Below are 11,050 nucleotides of genomic sequence, written 5' to 3' on the forward strand. Positions count from 1 at the left end.
AAGATCCACAAACTCAGGGGGAGTTTTTTATAATCAAAACAGAATCGCACATCAAGACAACAATGAGGCCACTTCATCTAGAGCTAATCTACCTCAACAAGGAAAATGGACAAAAGATCACCCCTTTGAGCTTATTATTGGTGATGTTTCTTCTAGAGTTCAAACAAGGAGAGCAACTCAAGAAGAATGTCTATACGGTAGCTTTCTTTCCAAGGAAGAGCCAAAGAAGGTAGAAGAAGCTTTGTTGGACCCTGATTGGATTTTAGCTATGCAGGAGGAGCTAAACCAATTTGAAAGGAATAAAGTATGGAAGCTGGTGCCCAAGCCTAAATGAAATAATCCAATAGACACCAAATGGGTATTCGGAAACAAGATGAATGAAAATGGTATAGTAGTCAGGAACAAAGCTAGATTGGTTGCTAAGGGCTATTGTCAACAAGAGGGAATAGATTTTGATGAAATATTTGCTCCTGTTGCAAGACTTGAAGCCATCAGAATTTTCTTAGCCTATGCAGCCCATGCCAATTTCAAGGTCTATCAAATGGATGTCAAAAGTGCCTTTCTGAATAGAGATTTGGAGGAGGAAGTCTATGTCAGTCAACCTCCTGGTTTTGAAGATCCAAAATTTTCCAGAACATGTCTATTATCTTTTGAAAGCACTTTATGGACTGAAGCAAGCACCTAGAGCCTGGTATGACACTTTATCAAAGTTTCTTTTGGAAAATCACTTCACCAGAGGTACTGTAGATAAAACTTTATTTTTCAGAAATGTTAATGGTTCAAGTATTCTTGTTTAAATTTATGTAGATGATATTATTTTTTGCTCTACAGATGAGAAACTTTGCAAAAAGTTTGCCAAATTGATGCAAAGTAAGTATGAAATGAGTATAATGGAAGAATTGACTTACTTTCTTGGTTTACAAGTTAAGCAAGTCAGTGATGGAATATCCATTAGTCAAACTAAATACATTTTTGATCTTTTAAAGAAGTTTGATCTAATGGATTACACATCTGCAAAAACTCCCATGGCCACTACAACTACGCTTGAATTAAACACTACTAAAAAGTCTGTGGATATTTCCAGTTATAGGGGCATGGTTGACTCACTTTTGTACTTAACAGCTAGTAGGCCAGATATAATGTTTGCTACATGTTTATGTGCTAGATTTCAGGCTGATCCTAGAGAATCTCACATAAAGCTATTAAGAGAATTTTCAGATAACTCAAAGGAACACTAAAACTTAGCATTTGGTACCCTAGAGATTCAGATGCAGGTTATGCAGTTTGTAGAATTGATAGAAAAAGTACAACAGGAACCTGTCAATTTCACTACACCATAAAATGCCTACTGTAACACCAAAAAAACGTTGCATTAGGGGGTAAATATGTTGCTCTTGCCCCATTTTTAAGCTAAGGTAACATTTTCTTAAAGATAGGTTTTTCCATGTTGCCTTAGGCGTCTAAGGTAACATCTTTGGTGCCTAAGGCAACATCGTATTTTAACTTGTTTATCTGTTGCCTTAGCTTGCTTATGCAACATAATGAAAGATCAGTTGTAACTTGTTTTTTTGTTACCTTAGAGTTTTGAAATGTTTTTAAAAATGGGCCCCACAGTGGGACCCACTAGTTGACATGGCAAGTGTAGGGCCCATAGTGCTGAGTTGTCTTGATGACGTGGCAAGTGGACCCATAGAACCTAATGTATCACTTGGAAAAGCTGTTGTAACATTATAACTAGTCTAATAAAATGTTTTAAACATAATATGGTAACAGTTTACGAGGCTATTGTAATACTTTAGCACAAACAAATTGAAATGCTTATTATGTAAACTGAAAAATCCCAATTATACAATTTCATAACTATAAAATAATGCATCCAACCCAAAGATTAAACATCCAAATATACAACCAAATTAAACGTCCAAGCTAACTATAAACTAGTTCACATTTTTCACTTAACAACAGCCCAAGATTATAAATTTTAAAAAATACTACTAGACCCTAATGCTTAAATTTGCTTCACTTTCTCCTCGACTCCACACGGGTGTTTCCCTTTTTATACACGTGAAGCTTTCTCTTGTAAGTCTTCTTTGTTCCCTGAAATATTAACTAAGTTATTTGCATGAAAGAAATCAAAACTGCAAATCTTGAATACCATATCAAAAGGCCTGTAGAAAATACTTATTAAAAAATTATTCTTAGATCATTGTTATTTGAATATTTGTACTGCTATAAAATAGCATCCTAAATTGAGAATTATATGCAAGAACATAATTGATTTACAGTTTTTTGAAATGACGTTGTTAGTCAATAAAATACCTATATTTTAATTGGAAGCCACAAAGATGCAGAACTGTATTAAGAAAAATTATATAGGAACAAAACAATTGTCCTTATCCCCAAGTAAATATGTTTAAAAAAATGTAGGTAAGCTAATTAACAGAGCTAGAGCTGTTTATCAAGTGCTTGTTATCAGCTCGCTTAACTCTCACATGAGCAGTAATGCTTAGTGTTAATTATACGAGATATGATCCTGGCAAGTCCAATTACTAACACCGTGAGGTTTTAGGAGAACTAGTAACTTAAAACATTGTAAGAACTCCCATTAAAACCTTGAATTAATACACTTGAACTTGTTTTATTCTAGTTTCACATTGTTTTATTCTAGTTTCAGAGGAAGTCATAAACATACCTACTTAGTATGTACCTGAACAAGCCACAACTAAAGCATTGTACTGTTTACCACGAAATCGATACAAGAAAATTATCATAAAATGTTCTATCATACCTCCTCGAAATGGGTTAGTTCGAAATACTTCTTTCCAATTTCAGTCCACCTTACTCTGTCAAACCCTTTACTACCATCTATCTCCACAAACCTAAAGAAAGATGACAGAAAAAAGGTAGGTAATTGGGAATGTGAAAATGTAAATAAGCAAAACTCCAAAATACAAACAAACGACTTCATTAATAATAGCATATTTATACCTATAATATGATAGTTTGTACATGAGACAAATGGTAAAAAAGCATCTCTCAACATACAAATTTAGCATTCATGATAGTAGTCTGACAGAGGCAGCTATAAAAGTAACGGAATAGGAAGGTCATCATGAAGTTAGAAAAAGCATTCAACCAAATTCAATATGTAAATGTAACATTGTGGTAAAGCAACTACCAGACTGTACACGCCAATTATCCACAAAGACCAGGACATTTAGACGGAAATAAAATCTGCACAGAGAAAGAAATCCACCCACAAAAATACCACCCACCCCTGAATGAAATAAATGATCCCAAAAACAAAAAATCCAGAATTGTACCCCCCTTCCCCTTCGAAAACACAGAGATGCAACCCCTCACCCTAAACCCAACTCCTAATACTCAATCCAGACAAGTACAATACTGGATTAACAGCACAAAAAAATCATCAGAGCAAAACCACAAACCCATAACATATAATAGACCCACCCGAGAGAACACCAATAAAACACCCCCTACTCCAGCCAATAAATAACACAACTTACTAGACAGTCCTGGTTTCTTACGAGTTGGTTTCTATGTTAACATTCATGTATATTAAGAAAAACAATAATAATAACACTTACTAGACAGTGCTTACCGTGTCAAACAACTCTAAGATCCAGAACACCAAGGAAAGGCTTAGAAGCTGTGCTAACACGAGACGTTGAGGTTTCCACCATACATATATATTATTAAACAGCAAAAATTATGGACTGCAAAAAACTAGATATCTGCCACACGGTTACGTATCTGGAAAATATCAGCCTACATGTCTATGAAATTATCAGAATACTACATAATTCTAATGACAGGATTGCTGTGACGGTATATATCTGAAGGAAGAGTGTGCTCAGATATAGTGTATCCAAATTATCCTAAATATACTTGCATGAACAGAAAAAAGAAAAAAAAATCAACAAATAAAGACAAGTGTAAAGACCAGTAAACTGCTGAAACTTGGTAATGACCATGCAAAAATACATGACCATACCTGTGCACCTGAAATATAACCTTTATGCTATTGATGGTAATATCTCGACTTGCTTTCACCACCCTTTCCCTTTTGTCATTCTACAAAGTTGTATAGATTAATTAGTAAAAAACTTGATGGTATACATGAAGGATAAATAGGTTTGAACTTCAAACAATCTCTCAATAAACATTCATACTGTATGAACAATTGTGTTATTACGGCACAATGCTAAAAAGTCTGAATATAACACTGTCAGTAAAATGGAGTAAAATAGAAACATGCTAAACTTATAACAGAAGGGTCTAAATTATGATCAATTTGTTTGAACAAATAGTCTAATACTATAATCAAGGGTCTCAACCCATTTAGCTTAACAATAGCACAATGCAAGTAGATTGCCATAACTTCTAAGTTCGAATATACCTTTTGCAGCCCAGTATTTGAACAGAAGAGTGCTAGAGTCGTAGTAAGTCGCACACCAGAATAGGCAAGCCAATTAATATCGAGAACATTTGATCCCTGAAAATAAAGTTGGGGAATAGATCAGATCATCTTTTAGTAAAAAAGTTGTTAATGTGAGTTATAATGTCTATACTCGTAGAATAATCAGCATCTCTGATTAAAATATAAAAATTATAAAAATATAAAAAGTATAAATGCATCTCTGTTTTTTACAAAAACGGCCTATATAAAAATATAAAAAGTGTATTTTAATACACCGCAGGGTTGATGTTTCTAAAATTAAAAACATAAAAAGTAAAAATGAGTTAAATAACTGATGTACCTGATTAGGAAATCCAACGCCATAACCAAGGAAAATCCTACCAGCAATAAGCATGGCCAATTCATAGATCAAATATTAGTGAAACTTACAATTCAAAAGAATATGTGAGAAGAAAGAAAGAAGTGAGAACAAGGTATGAAAGACGCCTAATTTGCAAAGTTTTTTACAAAATTAAGTTTAATATGAGTTCTATTGTAACCTTTTACTTATACGTCCAATAAAGATTGAAGCCAAAATAAAGATGCAGCCTTCAACGATAACAAGTCTCTAACCTTCTTTTGCAACTAAGATAATGATATGATTAAAAAAGTGTACCACGACTCTCTACATAAGTGAGTATTGACATATTGCAAGTTAAGTACCCATAAATTAAAAATACATTTTAATTTGATGGTGAATCAATTGCACAGAAGTATAACACCTTGTTACATTGTACCCAACCATGGTATAATTTGTTGTAATGTATCTTGAATGAAAGAGGCTAGACATGTAGCAAACTAATATAGGGTTTACAATAGAAATTGAGAAGGCAACTGTACCTTAAACTTTAGTAAATGGTAGCTGCTACATCATATATATCTTGTTTATGTTATAAAAGCTATTAGGATTCTGATAGAAAAGAAACAAAGTACAGCAAACGAATATGTACACATAATAAAAAAGATACAGAGAATGGTACAAAAAGATAAATAGCAATATTAACGCACACGTTAAGAACAGAATCACAACTTTCAAAAAGACATAATTTATACCTTGACAACAGGGGTGATTTCTTTAGCGGTGTTGCTCCATCACCCTTAACTAACACATACATCACCCTTCCAGAGAATTAACAATCCCGAAACTCTAACAAAAAATCTATCTGAATCAAATCCGTGATCAATCAAGTCGTAATAAAAATGGCAATTAACAATCACTAAAACTAATTTAGTAAATCAGATAACAAATAGGCCTTGAATCCATCAATAAAACAACTCGCCGCAGTAGAGAATCACCGAGAGTGTCACAAGGTGTAAGCGGAGCAATGTATTCATCAAAAAACAACACCAAACCAAAATTCACATTAGTATGGTCATGTTACTTGTTATTCTTTCAATACCTGTGTGTTTCGAAACCGAAAATCGATCTGATTTCAGTGGAATCTCTTTGAGATCTATAAATTAAATCTTCGTTCTTCACCAGGTAAAATCTGTCGACCAACGGATTGGCTTCGGTGATGAAAGAATAGTGCACTAAGATCGTCTCTTGTTTGCGACATCTTGTTCGGCTGCTTCAATTAAACACAAAAAATCAGTTTGGCACAATAACACAGATACACACAAAATAACCAATAATTAGAAATCAATTGATATTCAGTTGAGCCCTAATTTGATATTGAAATCAATTGAACCCTAGGTTCAAATATAAATACCTAATTATTAACTAGAAAGTCCAAGTTATAGCGAGTAGATAGAGAAATAATAGATAGAGATCGAGAGAGAAAGAGTAAAGAGATTGGAGAGAGCACAGAAGGGGGAGAGAGCAAAAGAATGTGAGAGAGTAATGAGATTGAGACTCTTTGGTTTTAGTAGGCTGAAAACAGGCGGCCTTTTACCAAAAAAATGGGCGCTGGGTTTGAATATTTTCATAAATTTTACCTCCTTAACAAATTTCTAAGATTCCATAAATCTATCTTCAAATAATTAAATATTATACTTATTTATTTTATTTTTTTATATAAATATATATATATATATATATTCAAATATTTTAATACTTTTATTTTTAAACTTATATAACAGTGCTCATATCAAGAGAACGACAATTTATATATTTTATTACTAATAAAAATTCTATTTTAAAATTTTATTAGGTTTATAATATTTTAACTTTTTTTTTGCTAATTAATTCCTCTTTTAACTTTTTTAAGTTTTAATATATACAAAATTTGCAAATCGTCACAGATTTTAATCATTCTATTTGTATATCATCCTGAATTCTTGAAAATGAATTTAAATTAATAATTAATCTTAAAAACAACATATTTATGTTTTAATACTCTAAGGTAATATTTTGACCAGAATGTTGCAAGCTGCAACATTTTCGACCTAATGCAACACCACGGTTTTGGCTAAGGTAACATAAAAACACAATGTTAAATTAGCTCAATACTGCCCTATCTAAGGTAACATATTAGGTAACATTCTTTAGGTAGGGGGTTGCGATAGGCCATCTATGGCGTAGTATTTCTAGGAAACAAGCTTGTGTCCTGGTTCAGTAAAAAAAAAATCAGTTTCTACTTCTACATCTGAAGCTGAATATATTCCTGCTGGTAGTTGTTGTGCACAGATATTATGGCTGAAAAATCAATTGCTAGACTATGGTTTGCAAGTTGAGAGGATTCCTATTTTCTGTGATAACACAAGTGCAATTGTCATCACTGAAAATCCAGTACAACACTCATGGACAAAGCACATAGATAAAGTTAAAGTTATACTCCACCTACTCTAGCTATGTTCTACCGTATAAGGTTTGTTTCATTAGTTAGTTCTTGATTTTTTATTAAAAATTATTTTATAAATTAACTTTGTCTCTTTTAGTCTTCTCTAACCTAGTCCTTTACTTATTTTGAGCTTAACTTCTACATAAGAACTTAATAACAGGAGACTATTGCATTGGTTTTTAGGTAAGTTTAGGTACATATTCTAGGGCTATAGGTGTCTACATAAATTCAATGAACATAAATACGAGAAAAACCTATTCCTTTACTTTTTTAAGCTTATAGAAACTTAAAGAAACAAGACTTTTGGTTTTAAGTAGGTGTAGGGTATATATTCTAAGGCTATGGGTGTTTACATATATTTTATGAAAACAAATAAGAGGAAGTATATGGGTGACCATTACAAATACCAATACGTCATATGACAAAAATTTTATTTCCTTTAAACAATAAAGCTGTAATAAAAAAATATTCAAAACTAAATTACTCGTAATCAAAGACTGTTATCCAAAAGATTTAGTGAAGTACTAAATATTTATTAAAATACATTTAATTTAACTATCAAAAGATAATTGTAAAACTCAACTTTGCATTGATATTTAGTTTTCATAAAAAACTCTCCCACCCAAATATTATATGTGATCGAGGTTTTGGCTTGTTCTATACTTTTGGTGTTCAATTTGATTTTGGAAAAAAGATATTATACCGCCCAAAATTTTAAAATTCACGAACCTCGGTTGGTCGGTTTAAAAACTTATAAGCAATAAGTATTTGGTCATTAAAGATGCCTATGTGTAATAGATGTGCAAGTTGTGTATTATTAGCATCCATTTATGTGGTCGGTTATAAGTTGGTCAGTAATATGCGGTCGATTTTAACAACCTACGTCATTATGACTTAATCATTACATATTATAACGACAGATAATGTTAGATAGTGTTTTTCATATATATCTCTGTGCATTGTAGTTGAATTTAGTCCTTGACCAAAAAGGGAGCCTAAAAAGTCATTTTCGACTATGTTCAGTCGATTTTAATCAAGACAAACCTTAACAACTATTTGGTCGATAAAATCGCTGGCTTATGTCAATATTTCACAAATCAATTTTAGTAACATTTGGTCGGTCGATAATGACATGTTTTCTTATAGTGAGTACTGCTAATTAGCCTTGTCAACGCGTCCGATTTGGATCGAATTTGACTAAATCCATATCCATATCCATTTAAATTTGTTGGATCGGATTCAGATCGGATTGCTTTCGGATTTTTAAGAACATAATCCATATCCAAATCCATTAGGATCTAAGATTATCGGATCGAACTCTAGATTATTTAAGTTTTTTGTCATGAATAATATTAATTTAATACGGTTTAATAATTATAGAAATTTAAACAAAAAAAGCTATTTTATAATCAGAGATATTGTGGAAAAAAATGAAAATATGTGAAAAGAGTCTAGTTCAAAATAATTATGAAATAAATAAATAAAAATAAAATAATTTAATTGGATAAATAGCTGAAAATAATTATATGTGTCAATTTTAAAAATTAAAATAAAAAAAATTGTGAATAAAATATTATGTATGAAAATAATTTTCGACACACATGATACTCATTAAAATATGATGACACCTCGTGTGTACAACAAATTTTAATATGATGAGATAATAGTTAAATTAATTATAAAATTAATATAATTCATATTGATTCATATAAAATTAATTATATTGAATTATTAAAGTTAATATATATGTACAAATTTAATATATTTAACATTGATAAATATAAAATTAATTATATTTATTTATTATAATATATATGTATATTAATATATTATATATATATTAATATACTATATATATAAATATATATATATTTATAATTATATAAGTTTAGTATTTCGGATCGGGTCTTTATCGGATCAGATGAGTGAAAATTCATATCCGCTTCTTAATGGATCACATCTTTATCATATCAGAGTATTATCGTATCAGTTTTCTTTTTATACAATCCATATCTATCTATTAAGGCTGGGGTTAGACCTCATCAGATCGGACCTCGGCTTCAATGACAAGCCTACTACCAATTATCATGCTCTATTTCACACACATTTTTTTGTATAATCTCGCTTTTTTTTAACAAATATAATGTTGACGATTTGTGTGGTCTCATTCATAGGGATGGAGTAATTCTTCACATCATTTTTTCCACGTGAAAAATTATATTGTAAAAAGAAATTTAAAATATGATTTATAAAACTATGTTTACCGTGCAGATAAACATATATGTGTTCAAAATTAAAAATTAAAGTAGGCAACTTTTATTATCTTATTTGTCATCCCTACAAAAGCAAGCCTACTTTCTTCCCAAATCCTTTAGCAAACCTTCTTTCTTGTATGAATTCGATAACAACTAATAAAGAATGAATAAATTATAATCTAAACATGAATTATAAGAAAAGTATTATCATATATCCAAAAATAAGAACTTTGTTATATTAATTCTTTTGTACTAGATATTCGATTTATTTTGCTGTAAAATTTTTTAATATAAAACTCTTGAGTCACAAAAAAATTCAAAAAATATTATAAAATTATACTTATATAAAACGAACAATATTAATATCTTGGTTGTCGTCTCCCAAAAACGAGACATCTTTCTTCCCAAAATTATTTATCATAACCGGTCAATTATATTTTATTTATTTTGATTAGAAAACTATGTAAACAAATTTAAATAGTGCAAAATTTCTAGTCTAAACATAGCTTATTCCAATGTTATAATATTGAATATAGTCCAAACAAGTTTCCTAAAAGTAAAAAGTCTCTATTAGTACTTCTTTTATTTCAAAAATTTCTGCTTTTGACTATTAGGTAAACAAAAAAAGTCAAATCTATTTGGTCTCTAAACATTTTTGTGATTGAACTTAATTTACTTTCACTTTGAAGATTTTTGTGCTAAATTTTCAAGCATGTGTGCCACTTGAGAAACACATACCTTTCCAATTATTCATCATTTTTAAAGCATTTGGGAAACTTGGTTTCCAAAATTTTATAAAATACCCACATTTTATCAACATCTATTAATACGCTTGTCCACCCCTAGTTTATGAATTGTTTTACTCCTTGGACCCCTTCCTAGTAGATTTGAAGGGTACTATTTTAATATGTTTTTTATTTCTATTCTAGATACTCGTATCCGTGCAATTAACTATCTTTTTTAGGTGCTTTGTAAAGTCTAGGGTCATAAATTAGGTATTTTGCTTAAATATTGTATATTTTATGTTGTTATTTGTTATTTTTACATCTATCCCCTTAAACACTTATATGTAAATTTACTTACTTGAATCTAAAATATACACTTGTTCTCCATTTATCTTTGTAGTGTAACACCATAAAATGCCTACTGTAACACCAAAAAAACGTTATATTAGGGGGTAAATATGTTGATTTTGCCCCATTTTTAAGCTAAGGTAACATTTTCTTAAAGATAGGTTTTTCCATGTTGTCTTAGGGGTCTAAGGTAACATCTTTGGTGCCTAAGGCAACATCGTGTTTTAACTTGTTTATATGTTGCCTTAGCTTGCTAATGCAACAGAAAGAGAGATAGTTGTAACTTGTTTTTTATGTTACCTTAAAGTTCTAAAATATTTTTAAAAAAGTGAGACCCACATTAGGGCCCACAGTTATTACATGGAATATGGGTCCCATTTTTTTGTTATTGTAACATTTTATAAAGCTAATGTAACATTTTGCTAATAAAAAAAATGAAAATTTGTTGTTAATATTTAT

At 30.6% G+C, this 11,050-nt stretch overlaps 1 protein-coding gene across 2 annotated transcripts; it reads right to left on the reverse strand.

Annotated features, from left to right (window-relative positions):
- Window positions 1–1,805: 1,805 nt before the first annotated feature.
- On the reverse strand, window positions 1,806–6,034 carry LOC141662008 (uncharacterized). Of its 2 annotated transcripts, XR_012550206.1 has the most exons (7): window positions 5,881–6,034; window positions 5,534–5,627; window positions 4,782–4,818; window positions 4,421–4,516; window positions 3,623–4,095; window positions 2,789–2,879; window positions 1,806–2,097 (listed from the first exon to the last, which is right to left on the reverse strand). XR_012550206.1 is itself a non-coding variant. In XM_074469055.1 (5 exons), the coding sequence occupies exons 2-5, from the start codon at window positions 5,593–5,595 to the stop codon at window positions 3,895–3,897; spliced, it is 396 nt and encodes a 131-aa protein (XP_074325156.1). In that variant the 5' UTR covers window positions 5,596–5,627; window positions 5,881–6,034; the 3' UTR covers window positions 3,082–3,894. The 2 variants fall into 2 exon arrangements, 1 of the variants encoding a protein (XP_074325156.1); XM_074469055.1 differs by lacking the exons at window positions 1,806–2,097; window positions 2,789–2,879 and having other exon boundaries at window positions 3,082–4,095.
- Between the last annotated feature and the right edge of the window lie 5,016 nt (window positions 6,035–11,050).

Source organism: Apium graveolens, chromosome 5 (genome assembly GCF_009905375.1).
Source record: "Apium graveolens cultivar Ventura chromosome 5, ASM990537v1, whole genome shotgun sequence".
Lineage (NCBI taxonomy): Eukaryota > Viridiplantae > Streptophyta > Magnoliopsida > Apiales > Apiaceae > Apium > Apium graveolens.

Coding starts and splice junctions, on each gene's coding strand:
- LOC141662008 (XM_074469055.1), bottom strand. CDS start 5,595: ATGTATGTGTTAGTTAAGGGTGATGGAGCAACACCGCTAAAGAAATCA. Junction 4,819..5,533: donor AAATCACCCCTGTTGTCAAG/GTATAAATTATG, acceptor TATTGCTGGTAG/GATTTTCCTTGGTTATGGCG. Junction 4,096..4,420: donor CAAATACTGGGCTGCAAAAG/GTATATTCGAAC, acceptor ACAACTTTGTAG/AATGACAAAAGGGAAAGGGT.